At 42.2% G+C, this 17,969-nt stretch overlaps 1 protein-coding gene across 13 annotated transcripts in view; it reads left to right on the top strand.

Annotated features, from left to right (window-relative positions):
• Window positions 1–17,969, top strand: part of MITF (melanocyte inducing transcription factor) — a 209,892-nt gene that overhangs the window by 122,100 nt on the left and 69,823 nt on the right. For 12 of the 13 annotated variants that reach the window (XM_081159153.1, XM_081159148.1, XM_081159158.1 and 9 more), the window contains one exon: window positions 9,146–9,392. In XM_081159153.1, coding sequence (XP_081015279.1) covers window positions 9,146–9,392 — 247 coding nt within the window. Of the gene's footprint in view, window positions 1–9,145; window positions 9,393–17,969 lie in introns of those variants that run through there. The other variant, XM_081159150.1, reaches the window with a different exon arrangement.

Raw genomic sequence — 17,969 nt, 5'->3', positions numbered from 1 at the left:
CACGAACCCACTCACTGTGATTGGCCAACCTGGGGTGTGTCCCTATGTCTGGAGTTAGTAGCACCCCCATAACCTCATGAACTGAAAGTAAGGAGGAAGGTTCTTCAAAGTGAAATCAAGGTGTTTTGCCAAGGGAGTGGGACAGGATCCTGGGCAGGCATAAATATCGTGTGAGCGCCGTAAGTCATTACTTCTAATTTGTAAGGCTGCCTCCTGCACCGTGCCCGGTGCGCCCACCGTAGTCTGTACTTTGGCCTTGATTTCCACACAGTGTTGCAAACTTAGTTAACATGCAGTAATTGTTCAGTGATGGCAGGGTAAGGCTTTTGAGTCTTCTCTGACTTGTTAAGGTGTCTAGACAAGCACACAGAGCGTACCCTGTGCCTGGGGCAGCCATTCAGGTAAGGACAGAAGGGCTTCCTGTCTGAAAAGATCCTCGCAGTTACTTTCACACTGATGCTCCGAGTTCTGTCCTTAGAGTGGCCGAGCTTGGGATAAAAAGGTCTCCCTTTTAAAATACTCTAGGCGGGATATCGTACCATGCTGTACCAATTACATGCGCCTCGTAGGGGTGAGCTTCTCAGAACCCTTTAAAACATGGCACTAGGTGCGAATGGGGTTCCACAGTCGGACAGAGCAGGGAGAACTCCCGAGTGGGCTGTGCTGGGCGCACGCCGATGGGAAAGAGCGCTGGAGTGCGGCGGCCGCAGCCTCGCCTGCGCTGGGCCCGCGGAGGCTCTGGCTCTCGAGACAGTGTCTTGAAGGGACTCGAGCGTGGAGGGTAAGCTACACCAGAGTGGCATCTGTGGAAAATGGAGAGCAGCGTGGCCGCACAGTGAGGAAATGGCGTCCTCATGCCCTTGGTTGAAAATATTTTTATTAAGAGACTGAGGTTCTCCTTAGTCGGAGCCTGTAGAAGCGAGAAACTGGGAGTGGTGAAAAGAACCAACTTAAAAAGCCTGAAGACGAAAATTGCCTGGAAGAACATTGTTCATGTACAACCGAGCTCTAGGAAACATCTTTAGTCATCACTCCTAGTTAAAGAGTTTTTTTCAAGCATACTCTCTCAACATATTTTATTCTATAAATTGTGTACATGTCCCACTGCACTAATTGTATATTATACAACATCTACAAAAACATAAAATAAAAATGATGGAATAAAATGAAAATTAAAATGTTTTCTTCCTGTGCCCCGGGTGTCATTTTTGTGAAGAATATTGCTGTACTGGGAACATTATTAAGGTTCTCTTGATTTTCAGCTAACCAGCTATTGAGATTACTCTCAGTGGAACCAGCAGAAGGTCCAGGTTAAGGAATACTAATCTTGGATAGATATTGAGAACCTCCCTTTCTTATGAGCTAATTGGGGTCTAGATGTTGAGCAATGAAATTTCAGATTTTAGCTTATATGTTATTGGTGGTTCTCACTTTTTAGTATGGTTTCCTCCTTCTGCTTAATGAAAGCCACAGAGCCCCAGTGACAGGAGGACCATCGCTGTGGACCCCGTGGGATCCCTCATGCTCAGCAGACCTGGCTTTTGGAAAGCATTCAAAGATTTGTTGAAGGAAAGAAGGGGAGAAAGACTGGCTACACCTTTCAAGCCCTTTTTATTTCTTCTGCTCCAGAAACCTGTAGTATTTGTTGATTGAGCTGGTAATATTACTGGAAAATGCTGGAATTTTGGCTGGTCGTCTTCTTTTTTTTTTTTTTTTTACTGCTAAAACCCAGGGTTGGCAATGACAGAAGTCCAGAAGATCTCAATTTTTGAAGTCAAACTGAAATCTGGTACTTTCCCATTTCCATGGTTATACTCAGCTATTTTAAGTACAAAGGACAGTTTCTTACTTTCTTACTTCAGTTTCAACATTTTTTAATTTGTACTTGCTCCCACGAAGCATGGTGAACAAATTATCCTTACATGTACAGGGCTGTTGCTTTGGAAGGATTGGAAAGGTGTGCTGATCATTCTGAAATGTTTGTGTGTCATTTAGAAAGACGGATCCGTTTGCCAATCTTGCTTCAGTGAGTTGTACACTTGGGGGCACTTTCAAAAGACTCCTAAGAATTTCTTTCAGCTGACAGAACAAGTTGGTTGGGGGCAGTTTCTATAGATTCTATATGTTCTTTCTAGTTATGATAGTTACGTTGTGACTATAAAGATCCACTGGTAGTTTCTGGACTGACATATTTGTCTGTCTGGGTTCATGGACTATTGTCAGGCTGAGTAGGCCTCCCTGTTCCATCCCCTCCTCACCTTGATTCTGTACGGGAAGGACTCTTCAGAGCTCCTGTCAGGCTTCTGGAAGTGGGAATGGAACGTGCATTTCCTCTGACACAGATGAAAGAACTCTTGTCTAAGGATCAGAGGTGTGGGTTCAGACCCCAGCTGCAACCCACGGCTGGGTGATCTTGGGTGTTTGACTTTTAGTTTCCAAACATGGCTACACATCAGAATCAACTGCAGAATTTTTTAGAAAGATTTTTTTTTCACTTTTAGAGAGAAAGGAAGAGGGAAAGAGAATCATCGATGTGAGAGGGAAACATCGATTGGCTGCCTCCTGCATACCCCCTGCCAGGAGTTGAGCCTCAAACCCTGGCATGTGCCTTGGCCAGGAATTGAACCAGCAACCCTTCAGTGCCCAGGATGAGGCCCAACCAACTGAGCCACAACAGCCAGGGCAACTGCAGAATTTTTGTGGACATACTGATTCCTGGGACTTCCCTAAACTGAAATCAATTTCTAAGGATGAAGACTGGGCATTTGGTTTTAGACAGAGTCTTCGGCTGATTTTGTGATAGCCAGCCTTGTGCATTTGGAACCCCTGTGGCTTCACCTATCCATGACATAGCTTTCCCACTTGTGCTTCGGGAAGCTAAGATTACTGTGCCTTCTGGGTCTCCACTGTGGCTGTGGGCATCACACTGTGCTTTCCTGGACAGAATCGCATTGTGTCCTAGTGCAGGCAGATGCTAGGCTTTGAGTTCTATCAACTGAATGATTATAATGAATATTAATTTTTCCTGGAGGAAAATGCTAGGATTTTTACTTTATGACCTGTGATAACGTAGGATAAATTCTCTTCACCTCTGAAAAATTTTGTCAGGTTCTCTGAATTAAATATGGATGCCTGAACCTCAAAAGACGAATCTGCTATGGTCCAGACTTGCATAGAGGTGTAATGCAGAGTTGCTTCCTTGCATCAGGAAAGAAGTAGCATGTTCCTAATTTAATACCATTTTTTAAAACTAAGTTTTGAACTCTTTTCCCGTTTATTGGACTATGAGTCAGTCATGTGCTTAACTTTTTTAAAAAAATGGATTTTTCGGGTAACATTGGTTTACAAAATCATATAGGTTTCAAATGTACAACAAAAAATATGGAACGCTTGATGCGTTTGCAGGTCACCCTTGCGCAGGGGCCGTGCTAATCTTCTGTGTGTCTTTCCAGTTTTAGTGATGTGCTGCTGAAGTGAGCACCTTTTTTAGCTTTTTACGTCTATTGCAAATTTTAATCATCATCACAGTGCTGACAGGCAGATGTATGAAACACTCTTTATAAATAAGAAAAATCAGAGCTCAGAGATGGACTAACTTGGCCACTGTTGTAGGTTAGCAAATGGCAGAGCTTGATTCTGTGTAAGGAAATGAAAAGAGGAAATGCAGGAAAACGTTTATCAGCTGCTTCAGCCCAGAGAACAAGTTTCAACTGACCACCAGTCTCCTGCCATGATGACCTGGTGTGGAGACCAGAGCCTGAGAAACAAGGTCTAGTAAAGGGTTTGGCATCACTGTGGAAGGTGAGGAGAGGTCAGGCAGATGCTGTTTGGATGCTGGGGTAATGCGTTTCTTGGGATTTCTGATCTACCTAAGTGGCTAATGAAGGCAGTGGAATTGACTCTCTGATTTGGGAATATGCCAGATAATTTGGAGCCCAACTCCACCAGGTACCTGTGGCTCCCTGGTGTGCAATTCCGGCCACTGGGCTGAGCACTTTAGCCAACATTCACTCATTTAATCAGGACAGTACCTTTGAGGGGCTGGGAGAGGTGGGATGGCTCCTTAGAAATCGCTGCTCACCAGTGACTGAACCAGAATTTGAGCCCAGTTGATGGCACTCCGGCAGTCACTGTTCTGCAGTTCCCAGTTCTCAGGGAAGTATTGTGTCTGCTTCAGTCACTCAGATATGTGCCAGTAACGGCTTTTGCCTCTTTAGTTGGCTTTCAGAGGGTGATTTCTAATGGTGAGATGTATACCTTCCCATGTGGAACTAGATAACTGTCAGATAATCTAGATAACTGACTTAATTTTAAGGCAACATAAAAATGATATGTCCATGGCTTTAAACTCTATGAGATTAGAGACCAGGTAGTCCTAGCACCTGGCACGGAGGAGACACCCGATACCTAAAGGGTGTCCACAAAAAAATGGATACACACACTTTGAATAATTATAAAGGCTGTGCTTATTAAAATACATTTCATTTTCAAAATTAAGCTATTAGCTGTTACAGTGTTTATACATTTTTGGGGACACCCTGTATTTGTTGAATAAATGACCTTTACATAATCTGATGAAAAGGAATCAGACCCTTGGAATTAGGATTGTCTAAGGCAGATCAAGCTTCTTCGGCCCTGTATGAGTTCAGTTAGCATCTAAAATTAAATACATTTGGACAGCTCTCCTTGCCCACCGTCAGTGGTTTCAGTATCAGGTTCTCATTTTACAGTACAATATACAGTTTACAAACTAAGACTTTTTAAAAAGGAGATGATAATTAGAAAAAAAAATTAAAATCACACAATAAAAAAAAGACAATACATGTAGAAATTTTGCTTTTTTCCTGGATACTTATGCAAGGTTGTATTATAGAATTGTACACCTGAAACCTATATAATTTTATTAACCAATGTCACCCCAATAAATTCAGTAATTTTTTTTTAAGAAGAAAAAATACAATTTGTGGTTACTTGTTATGTTCTCACCTCAATTACGAGTTTAAAACATTTGTGCTCATTTGTCTTGCTAATATTTAGAAGTATGGGCATCTTCATTTTTGTCTACAAGGTGATCATTACAGATTCAATTATTTCTAAGAGAAAGGGATTTTTAAAATACTGAAAGTAAAGCTGAGAATCTGGGAGTTATCTTAATGCACAGAAATATCCCACCCACCGGGAGTGTGTGCAGTGAGGTGGCTACAATCTTCCTTTGCACTTTAGTTTTGGAAGATTTGTTAAAAGTGTCAATTAGTGAGCTCTGCTAGGTTTTCTTTAGTGGGGTTTCCTTTTATTTATATGGATCTACTGTTTAAATATGTATTTTTTTTTTTCTGATTGGACATTTCAGTAAATAAGTGATATTGTTACCAACTTTAAAGTCCCAAGCCTTGATGTGGTTAATAACTCGTAATTTTAATTTAAGGTGTCTCAAGAATGCCGCACTGTTAATTGAAAGCCCCCCTCCCCCGTATCACAACGAATGGCTGTCCAAGCAGCTAATTAGTGCGATTACTCCACAGCTGCGCCCGCGCGGCACAAAGCTGTGCTCCCGCCTCTACCTAAGGGTCAGCCTCTCTGGAGATGTCTAACCTGACAGGCCGTGAATAGCAAGCCGCTCGCTTATGTACGGACTTTAAATAGCACCCCTGCTTTTCCCCAGTTAGGGAAGTGCCCTTTAGTTTAATGGCCTCCTGGTAGCAGATCTCGACCAGCTGAGTAGATGGCCCTAATGGCTACTTCGATCACGTGGGTGGGTTCGTGGGGTTACCCCTGAGTGGGGTGTCGCCGTTCTCCAGCCCGGTGTGTCAGTGGGCAGCTGTGAAGAGGAGGGTGGAACGCCCCAGATTCTGAAGACTCCAAGAGAACCGCGTGTGGGGGGCTGTCACTGTGTCCCCAGCTTACTGTCAAAATACTGTCTATATGGACAGTCCCCTTTTTCTAACAAATGGTGACTTTGATCACTCAAGTCATTTTTTCATGTTCTTAAATTAGCAGCATATATGGTCTGCCCTTGAGAAAAATCATCATGGCTTTATTTAGCTTGGGGGAAAAAGACTAAAAAAGAAGTTTACCTGTAACTCCGCTCCCGCTCTGGCAGCTCTGACCCTGTCCCTCATCCCTGCTGGCCATGTGAGTGCGTTTGTGAGCCTACACGCACTCTTCTTACTTTAAATTAGGATGTAAGTAAATTTTGAACCTGACTTTTTAATTGACTCTTATTATATGCATTTTCCACTTTGCTCTGTAGTCTGTATTTTTAAAAATATTGTCAAATTCATGTATCATTCACGTATTATGACTCAATTAAAACCTATTTTCTGCTTAATAAATCTCTGAAATGGTTTTGTTTTCCCCCATCCTTGTTGAGGTATAGCCAACACAAACTGTCTATACTTGAGGTATATGTCTACATGTACGTATTGTGAAATGATTGCAATCAAGCTACATAACACATCTGCCACCTCACGTTACCTTTTTTTTGTAATAAGAATTATTACCTGTAGCCTCTGTGCTGCACCTCAGATCCCAGAACGTGCTCATCTTGTAACAAAAACTTCGTACCCTGTGACCAACATTTCCTTGCATAATTTACTTAACCATTCTCAATAAATGTAGGGATACAGAATATTTTGCAATTTGAAAATAGCTTTGTAATATCAGGTTCTCCACATTTTGTGTTATTTCCTTAGGAAAGTTGTCAACTAATGAAATGTTGAATCAGATTATATGAAAAATTTCATAGCTTTTGATAATGCTGTTGTTTCCTTAAAGACTGTAATAATATATACCAGCAATGGCTCAGAGTGGTAAGTATCATTATACGTCTTCATTAGTGAACATTTTTTAAAAATTGGATCATACCTTGAATACTATTTTGCATCTGGCTTTTCTAACATTATTATATTGTGTCCTTGCGCTACTTCCACTACCCGCCTGACACATACATACACGGTTATTACAGTATTATTGCTGTACTTTATATCCCCTATTTTGTGACTGTTTTGTGACTACCAATTTGTACTTCTTAATCCCTTCACCTTTTTTTTTCTAAATCCTCACCAGAGAATATGGGGTTTTTAAAAATTTTTTATTGATTTTTTGAGAGAGAAGGAAGAGGGAGGGAGAGAAACCGATCAGTTGCCTCTCGTACACACCCCAACTGGGGATCAGCTGGGGATTGAACCCTCAACCTGGGTGTGTGCCCTGACTGGGAATCAAACCCACAACCCTTCAGTGCATGGGATGATGCTTCAGCCAACTGAGCCACACCAGCCAGGGCAGTCCCTTCCCCTTTTCCACCTAGTCTCCCAACCCCCTCGCCTCTGGCAACCGTCTTTTCTCTGTGTCTATGAGTCTGTTTCAATTTTGCTTGTTCATTTATTTTGACCTTTAGATTCCACAATAAGTGAAATCATGTGGTATTTGTGTTTCTCTGACTGACTTATTCGGTCCATCCATGCTATTGAAAATGATGAAGTATATGGTTGTCTAACCTCTATTCTGTACACCTGAAACTAATACAAAATAATATTGAAGGTAAACTGTGATTGAAAAATAAAATTTTAAGTTCTTTTAAATAAAATAAGTGAAAAATTAAGCATGCATTAAAAGAATGAATAAAAATAAGTTGGTTATACTATGCAGTTTTTATTCAGAACAATAAATATATTTCTTTACCATTTTTAATGGCTGCGTACTATTACGTTATATGAACCTGCCACAGTTTAGTTTACTGGAGCAGTTTCCTGTGGTGAGTTGCAGGTAAACTGCCAGCAGGATTTTTACGGTGTAGGTTTCTGGGAGTGCGGGCAGGGCAGCATCCTCCTGCGAGTGTAAAGGAGCTCTTCAGCGTGGGCAGTGGCTAAAGGCTTTGGGTTTTGTTGTTAAAAGATAAAGGCAATAGTGGGATTTAGTCTCAAAAAAGGTACTTCTGTTGAAGGGTGACTTTCACATGAGTAAATATTTTCTCAAATGTTACCTTTTCTCCATTTCTAGGTGCTCAGATTTTGTACTGTTTGTTCTAAACATATTTTTTAGAAAAGCATATTGCTAGAAATAAAGAACATTAAATTTTCTAGATAATAATAATAGCAACAGTGACTGTTTATTGAGGCGGTGCTGCATGGTGGTGCGCACTGTACTAGGGGATTTATGCGAGTTATTTTATTATGTTATGTAAGCCTCGCAAAATCCTTCTGAGCTAGGGCTTTAAAATACGGTGATGCAACGGAAATGTATGAAACACCTCCCACTTTGATAAGCGGGTAATTGGGCAAAATTGTCATTACCTCTTTTTTCTGGATGCATCAATAACTATTGATGTCAGAGAACTGGCACTATCAGCGATCGAAAACCATCTTTAGGAAAATTAGGAAGTCTTTTTTTCACTTATGACTAGGTCTGAGCATTTAATACTTTTGGGAGCCTAAGTCCCCAACTATGCGAAGCAGGCTTCCTGGGGAACTGGCAGAGCGCACATAGGAGGGCATGCCAGCGCTGGTCAGAGAAGACAGTGCAAAGACAGCCAGGCGGAGGGGAATTGGGTGTCAGAGCAGCTTGTCTTCCGCCCCTTTCCTGAAGACTAAGGTCAAGTTCAGTGTGAACATTCTCCAAATACTTCTTTCATGAATGATTTTTACTTCCCATACCGTAGGACAATACTGACAAAATGCACCTTTCCTCTGAGGCACGCCGTGTTAGTAAACATGTTAGGCATCTTCAAGGAATTGGGACATGTAGGAGTCGTTACTTGGTTAGATTCGGTTATAAAAAAGCAAATCAAGCAATTCACTTTAAATGTGGAAATCCGGGTGCACTGCGATGCATCGCTTCTGGGCTCTGTGTGGTGGCTCTGTATTTGGTGGTGATGAGTAACGTGCAGTATAAAATGTCAGAGAAGAACCAATTTAAGCCACATGATGAAACTGCCTAGATGTAATCAAGATGACTTTTTTAATTTGACTGCTGATGATTTCAGTGCTGTCGCCTCATGATTCTCAGTTATGTGGAGACTACTCTGTGCCTTGATTACATTTGTACAGGCTCATTCCATAGTTGGCTGCAATTTAGGGTACCCCAAAATGCAAATGAAAGGTCTCATTAGGAAACTAAATGTGTGTTTTTTTTGGTTTTCCCACAACAGTTCCGAGGAGCATCCTGGGGCCTCCAAGCCTCCGATAAGCTCCTCCAGTATGACATCACGCATCTTGCTACGCCAGCAACTCATGCGTGAGCAGATGCAGGAGCAGGAGCGCAGGGAGCAGCAGCAGAAGCTGCAGGCGGCCCAGTTCATGCAACAGCGAGTGCCTGTGAGTCAGACCCCAGCCATAAACGTCAGCGTGCCCACCTCCCTTCCCTCCGCCACCCAGGTGCCGATGGAAGTCCTTAAGGTACGTGAGTGTCGCTCTTGTTGGCTGGACCAAGCCCTCTGCCAAACCAACGCTTTCCATTTTCTAGGTGTTTTATTTATCTGAATGTGGGTTTGGTCCTATTGACCTGTCTGAATCATGTTTTTCATTGCTGACCCCATTGATTCCTCCATGGCTTTGTATTTTAAAAGACAGCTACATATCCTGTAAATGTAGTGGTGACCTCATTTGGTGGGGGAAGAGCGATGTTCCATGGGAAATCCGAGTGGGAGTAGGTGTCTGGTGTAGTACTTTCCACCTTTCTTTGGGAAAGTTTCAGAATGTACAAGTTAAAGTGAGCCTCTTCTGATAACTTATATACATTTCCCCCAATACATTCCATGGCTATTATTTAATTTCCTTTTCTATTTAGTAAATAACCTTGGCTACAGAGCCTGGCTCTTTCAGAAGGTTTTAGGTATAACCCTGTAGAAGAGCTTCCTATGCTTTAACGACCAGAGTGCACGACCCTTGAACTGAAGTGAGTTGTCTGTTGTGGGTCTTTGATTCCTTGCTGGAGTGGAGAATGCAGGAGCCTGTTAGCGTCATTCAATCAGGGACATACAGCTTCCTAATTATAGGAAAATGGTGACATCTGAGACTGGACTTCCATCTCACACACATGTCCTCCACATCACATTGGGAGGTACTCCGAGTTTAAAGATAAACATGCTAACTTGGAACATGACTGATGCACGGAAAATAAGAAAAGTTCCCTTACTTAAATTTTTTTTTAACCCATTCACCTAATTGATTCATTCTGAAGAGTCCCGAGTGTTGCTGTTCGTCAAACAATGGGAACTTCACACACCAATGATTCGTTGCTGGTTCCTGCCTTCATTTGTGTGGTCAAAAAACCATCTCCCACTATTTAAAGTTTACTGTTAAAGCAAGTAGAGGGAGGATGTGTTATAACTGGAAAGCAAAAGGTGATCCTTACCAGGAAGTAGGAAAGAGATCCTTTAAAAATAAATTTAAAGTAAATTGTTTTTTATTTGCAAAGACTTTTAAAAAATGTAGTGATGAGATAATAAAGTTCTTTAATGGAAAAAAATGATTAAAATTCTGTTAGAGAACAAAAGACCCAAACAGTTTAGCATGAAAGTTTACTCTAATGTGATTGAAGTTCTGGATATTGCCTCAATTCATAGATATTTTATCTCCACCCTACCCCCAACCCCCTAACTAAAGGCAAGGTTTTCTCTTGGGAATAGATTATATATTAAAACTTTCTGTTCTACTTGGGTGAAGACTGGCAATCACTGAGTTTTTATAGATTTAAGATTTAGTTAAGACTTAAGTTGTCTACTGTTCACAGAAATCACAATTGTTTTGTCTATACTTTAGATTATTTGAAGTGATCTGAATTAGCAATAAAATGTGGAGAAATATGTCTATTTTATTCACTGTAATAGTCAGCTTTTTAGATCTGAAGGTCAAATTTTAGAAGAGATAATATGGGGTTGTGCTAGTAGTAGCTTATGTCCAATTCAAAGGTAATATTTGATATATATTAAAGTATATTAATTGAAATCAATATTCCTATTAAGGATATTAGATCCCATGGTGGGGAAATTATCCAAATGCAAATGTGTTGAAACATTTCCACATCATCTTAAAACTGGACATCATTCCTAAATGTTTTTGTTATTTAAAACATGTTAATTTTAAAATGATTAAAATTAAAATCTTTACTCCGTGGTTTGAATAATAAACACATTTTCTTTGTGTGCTGTGGTTTACGGGTAATACTGGCTTGAGCTGCCGTCCCCACTTTAGGTGAGCCAGGAACAAGTCCCAAGTTAAAGCACAAATCAGCCGTCAGAACTGGGAGACTTAACCTAACTAAACGTGAGCAGTCGGTAGGTTATATTTCATGTTGGACGTAGTTGATCTACAATGTGCACAGTTTTACACTTGGATTGTATGAAGTAGTGACGTGTGTCAGGTAAATGAAGAACTAGAGCTGTTGGCATAGCAACGAGGACGGTCTCACAGCTATTTAGAGAGATTTTAGGAACCTTAAGACCAAATAAAAATATATGATTTCATATGACATTCTAAGAAATTCAAGTAAGATTTTTAAGGAGAGTATTGTATTAGTGATTGCTTCAGATACTTAAAGACTTGGTACTTTATAAAAAGTGTTTACATATTTTTTAAAGTTTTATTGTATAAAAATATTATGAAATACTTATTATGGAAAGGTAAGTGAGATAAATAGGGTCTTTTTTCTTTTCCCTTTTAAACCATAGGCATAATTTTATAAAGTAAATGGTTAATAGCAAAAACAGTTAATTTGCTCAATCCTTGACCATTTTTGGATGAATTTATATATTCAAGGAATGGGTGATATCAAGTATACTAATTGAGTGCATTATTATACAGACCATATTGAATAAGCATTTTCGCATAGTGTAGCCTGGGTAAACTCTTCATTTAATCTTTAAAGATTTCAATTGTCAAAACAGAACACACCTGCTCCTCGGTGGAGGTAGAGATGTAGTGCGTGCTCGAGAGTCCTGGTGAAACCTGTCTCCCACAGGTTTGCTCGAACTTGGTAGAAGATCACACACACACGCTCACGTTGGCAACGTTATATAGACTATCAGTGGGTTGAATAACTCATTTCAAAAGCTAAATTAGTGTTTTCAGGTTAGTCCCTTTTTTTTGGCAGAGTTATGCTTAAAATATATGAAGCTTTGTAAAGCACGTTTAAAAATTGTTCACAGCGTCTGGTAAACTAGGTCTAGTCCTTAGAATTCATGTTGGAGGTTGGGAATCTGCATTACTTATCCTGTGGTCATCATTTAGTCTGTAAATCTGTGAAGGTTTGCAGGATCAGCGCCGGTTTCCGTACTGATTTAATTAGTTTATGGCTTTATTCCTACTATTGATTTTCATGTTGGTGGCGTGGAATGGTTGGACTTAGTGCTATGCACTCACATATTAGAGAGTCTCTGGGCTTAAGAACACCGCTCCTCAATTGGGTATCGCAGTTAAGGATGCTTCATCATAAATGAACCAGTATAGTGCATGATACATTTTATTGCAGTAGTGAACACACCTTGTATTTTAAATTATGAATTATCAAAAAGACTCATGAGGACCATTAAAGGGAGCAGTTTCTTACACAGGTGGGTTTTGTTGACATAGGAGTCATACAAACCTGAGGTTTGAGATTTGACCCAGCTTCTTTCAAAGGGAAGCAGAGTACCCAGGGACAGACCTAGTGGACACACGTCAGGCCTCACAGCTGAAGAAGCCTTTCGTGCTGGCCGCTGTGTTACTGTCCGCACACGCATCAAGGTGTATGTTTACTGCCTAACTGATCATCGCAGCATCCGTATGCTCTGATCCTAGACTTACGTTCTTCAAAATCTCTCTCCCCGCTCCTTCGTGCAGCATGGACTCTGACAGTTTATAGCTTGAGAACATGAGTTTATAGTTTGAAAACATTTCTCTGTTTAGAAATTGTAGGGAATTGCCAAGGATTTCTACGTCTCTCCCTTCCTTTCTGTACCTTGGAGTTTAAAGATTTAAAGGCAGAGTGTTATTGCTGGAATAGATTGTACATTGAAATTTTCTGCTCTGCTTAGGAGAAAGGCTATATGAATTTAAAACAAAACAGAAAAACCAACACACTTTTTTTATAACTATAGGATATTTTAAGTAGTTTGAAAGAATTTATTTTTTAAATTTTTCCTTTTTTTCCAGGTCATCTCAGACAGTCCAAGGGATTTGTAGATTGCTGCAGGGTTAGGAAGGGTGCTGCTGTCCACCAAATACAGAAGCACATTTCGCTGGGGCCCCTGCAGGGCAAACCCAGCTCACTCTGATGTTTACCTGGTGGTGGTCCCATAATGTGGCCTCCCCTGTGGATAGTTATTCTAGGGCTTCGGGTGGAAGTCCTTCTGCCTTGTCTCCCTGTTGACACCCAGGGTCCCTGAGCTTTCACTAACGAGGGCAAGGGTGGGTGGCTCAATTGCTGGCCTTTCTCTACCACTTATGAAATCTACCTGGTGTAGGATTTCAAGGTGTTGCTTACTTTTTAGGTATAATAAAGACACTCGAAAGGGGTGTGTGGAGTGACAGAGGGGTGGTGAGTCACAGGTGAGCAGGAGGGACACTCCCACAGCTCACATGCATTTAGATTTTGTTCCTGTATATTTAGCCGGTTACAGAACTGCTGGCATCCTGGGGCTGCAAGAAGCAGGCGCCTGTGTGGTACACTACAGACCGCCTTGCCTCGGTCCCCTTAGCGAGGGCAGTCTGTTGGTAGGGGCACTGTCCCCATAAGAAAGGACATCTGAGGGTTCTCTAATACCATAGTCCGTGGGCCATCATGTGTTTTTGTCACCAGTGTGAGCCACACAAGCATTCTGTAAGCCTTGATTTCGGACTGCTTATGAACTTTGGTGTCCTTTTGTTTTTGGATCAAACTCTGTGTGTGAGGCCACATCCTTCTCTGTGGGGACAAAGGGACTCAGTGTCCAGGTTCCCAGAGAGAGACCTCATTTCCCTACAGGGTTTTAAGCCTCCTAGTGGTATTACTTTGATGTGTTCAGTGTCACACAGAAGGTAATTCTCTTTCTTTTTAAAACTCATTTTTATTGATTTTTTTTTTTTAAATTAGAGACAATACTTCTTAACTTGGAACAGATAACTTTTCAGAGCTCAGAAGAAAACTGCCCAAGGGCCGCCCCCTCGGGGGCCCCCAGCGCCTCCTGTGGGGCTCCCTGGAGGGCGGCTGTGCAGTTAGGACGCAGACGTCCTGGCCTCGTGCTGTCCAGCCTTGCAGCTGCCTGTGTGGGAGCGAGATCTGAGGCACAGTGAGCAGTTTGGGTCAGCAGACGAAACCCTGTCTTTCGCTGTTCACATCTGCAAGTAGAACAAAATTTCCTCTCGTTCTGGGTTGTCTCTACTTTTGAGAAATGGCTTCAAACTCCGTTCTTCCTCGGGCAGAACGGGTACTTTTCACTCTGATCTGAAGCAGTTGGACTGTTCCGCTGTCACGGGTGGGCCCTGTTTGCCTGGGCACCAACAGGCAGCCCACTGCCCTGTGGGTGAGGACTTGTAATCTCAGGGCTGGCACAGCAAGGTGCTCCTCTAGCTCCCTGCATCAGTGCAGTCAAGCAACACAGGCCCAGGAGGGCAGCAGTCTCAGCAAACACCTGACTATTAATTGTCAGATGTCCTGTCTGCACTGCTTTTTGTGAGTAGGAACTGGTAAGGAGACGCTGGCTGAGGAAGTCATCTTCGCTTAGATTTCTAGGTCGGTTTCCACCTGAGAGGGCAGCCCCTGCCAAGCACTATTTAAGACAAGCCATTCCACCTGACACAGCCAAGCCTGCGAGTCAGTCCCACTTTCTGAAAACATGGGAGCATCTGCTTTCATCACATGCTCACTTGGTAACGTTGGCACCAAATGGAAATGATATCTACCCCTATGACCATGAGGACATGTTTATGTGGCCAAGGGCTACAGGGGGATCTGGGTGGTGTGGTCCTCTGGGCGGTCAGGGCCTGCTGAGCTCAGGGACGCCTGCACCGCACAGGTTTGCGAGGCCCTCATCCTGTCCATGTGTTACTTCGCAGTCACTGACGTCAGCTTGTGGGTTGATGTGAGGGTCACCGCCTCAGCTCTTTTTCTGCTGTTAAAAGAAGCCATACAGCAGGTGTTCTCTCCCTTCATTTGCACATTTCTCAGAATCCATACTGCTGGAGGTCACAGGAGTGTATTGAGGTTTGGAACTTGGGAGCGACGACTGAAATTGGAGTGGGCCTGCTTTATCTGGCTCCAAATGGTAACTTCTTTCCATGTGTCGAGGCCTGTCAAGCATCCGCAGCAGGGGTGACATTGTCCCCAGGGGGGCAAAAATTAGTTCTTGGAGGGCAAAAAGTCTTAGATGTTACAGTGGTTTGAGCCCACGGTATGTGTGCCTATTTAATTTCATGGGGTTGGGGACGAGTGAGAGGCAATTAGGGAAAAAAAGTCTAAAAAGGTTTTTTACAGGAGTGATGATGAAAAAAGCAAAAAGCATTGCCGAGAAGCATTGCTGTGAGTACACGGCATCTCGGCTTCTCTCTGTGCTGTTTAGAGGCACTTACCAAGGCTCTTAGAACCATGACTCCACATTCTGGGTGACCTGCATCTCCCCGACTGTTGGAATAGCAGGTGTGGTGAGCATGTCCAGCTTCCCCATGTCTCAGGTGCAGGGACTGAGACAGGGGGGTTAAGTAGCTCACCCAAAGTCACTCAGGTAACTGGTGCATTGGGATTTGAACCCACTGGATTGAACTCCATGGCCCTGATTCCTTAACTGTTGCTGGTAGTGCCTGTCCTAGACTGAATGACCTGAGGCGCTTCAGAAGGCAGAGGTAGCAGTGTCCAGTCTCTCACCTGCATAGCAGCCTGGGGCATGTTGCAAATGTTTATTACAGAGCTTCAGGCAGCACCTTAAAGCTTTACAGGAATTACTGGCATAAATGTGGTACTACCTAAATCATCCTGGAGGAGGGCAGGCAGTGAGTGACTGCCTGGACAAGAATCACTGGATGAACTGGGGGGAAGGCTGAACATGTCATATTCCATATCTCACTTTTCCCTCTAGCAACCCTATGGAATGGGTAGGAAAAGGCCTATCTTCCAGATGGGGAAACTGAGGCATAGGGAGATTGTCCCTGGCTCCTGGTCTCATCATTAGGCTCTGTATCCTGCCCTAGAGACTTATAACCAGATAGCTGCTGCCTCTCTGTCTTCTACAGAGTTCTGGGATGTGCTCTAAACACTTCTGAGGAATCACCAGTAACAGAATGTTAGAGAAAAGTGGGAGCACAGAGAGACTATGGAGGGTCTCACAGACTGAACAGGAGGGAGCGTGATCTCAGGCATTTGGAATTAGTAAGGTCCATCCATATTGAATAATGAGTCTCCATGATATGCCTGATGAAGGGCCTAGGTGTGTTCTTCCATCGACCACGATCGTAATTTAGGGTTTAATTATAGGCATCACTATCGGTCAGAGAACACTACAGTGCCCTGGCCAGGTGGCTCAGTTGGTTGGAGCATTGTCCCATGCACCCAAAGGTCACAGGTTCAAGTCCCGGTCAGGGCACATACCTAGGTTGTGGGTTCAGTCCCGGGTGGGGGCTCCTACATAGGGGAGGGAACCGATTGATGTTTCTCTCTCACATCGATGTTTTTCTCTCTCCCTTCCTCTCTCTCTGAAAGCAACAAAAATATATCCTCGGGTGAGGATTGAAAAAAACAGCATGACAGTGAAAGTTTCTGAAACAACATCCAAGGATGGTAACTCAAGATCATGTATATTCTAAAGATCCTGTTGGCCCAGACTGTCACAATCATTATGCTTTACAGTGCTGTATATTCTAATAATACGTCTGTGTTATTTTGAATGATTTTCGAAATAATGTGATAGACTCCCACACATCTTTCAATGTGAATTTCTGCTGAAATTGTTGCACTTGTAGTTTTCCTTCCCCTGCCCCTTGCAGTGTTTGAGCTTTTGCTATATTTTACACTTGAAACTGGAACTTCAGTTCTGGGTGTGTTCGATTTGCTTTTAAGTGAATGATGTCAGTCGTAATAAATCTTGAATTACTGTCTGAGGAGGTCACCAGCTTTCTTTATGCCTGTTACCTACTTAATCCCAGCAAGTGAAGGAAAGACTTAGATTTGAAGGACCACTAATTGACTACCTTCTTTAGCAGTGATTTTCAGCTTTTTCATCTCACAGCACATAAACTAATTACTAAGCCTCTGCGGCACACCAAAAATATATTTTCTTCCGATCTGACAAAAAAGTAGGTATAATTTTGTTTCATTCACACTAGGCAGCTATTGTTGTGTTGGCTATTGTCATTCTTTTTATTTGACAATCTCAGGGAAAGAGGTCAGTGCCCCTGACTAAATAGTCAGGTATGGCATGTTTAAAAATCCTTGCAGCTCACTGGTGGAAAATGACTGTTCTATAGATATGCTCTTAAACAATAGAATTGTGGACATGTGTAAGCAAAATCTAATTTTAGCATTGTCCTATTTAAAAAGTGGGCGGGATCTGTGTTTAGAAACCTATAAATCAGCACAGTGGTTTTGCGCAAGGTTATAGCTGCAGTCAGTACCCGAATCCTGGCTCTTGCCCCTAATGTGTCTCTTTTTATTGACTTCTTTGAGCCTGAACTTTCAAGAAAATTTAGCTCCTGACAGCACTATAGTCTTTCAGACCTTGTTTATAAAGTTAGATGTTTTTGTGTATTGATTTATAACTTTGTGAAAATGGAAAGAATCAAAATTGAGCTTATGAACCAGATGAAGTAGGAAGCTGTTAACGTAGAGTGTGGTCCTAGGAAAATACGTGTTTTCATCAGTCTTTTAAAACAGAGAGAATGTCCTGGAAAAGAGTGTACAGAAATCTATACCAAACTGTTTCTTCCAGTTACCTCTGGATGGGATTTGGGATTAGAGCTGATGGTGGTCTGAGCCTTTATGGCTGCTGCTTTTTATAGGAAAGCGTATGCCTTCATTCTTAGTGTAAT

Source organism: Miniopterus schreibersii (assembly GCF_964146895.1).
Source record: "Miniopterus schreibersii genome assembly, chromosome: 15".
Taxonomy (NCBI): Eukaryota; Metazoa; Chordata; class Mammalia; order Chiroptera; family Miniopteridae; genus Miniopterus; species Miniopterus schreibersii.
This window is presented reverse-complemented; position numbering and strand designations above follow the sequence as displayed.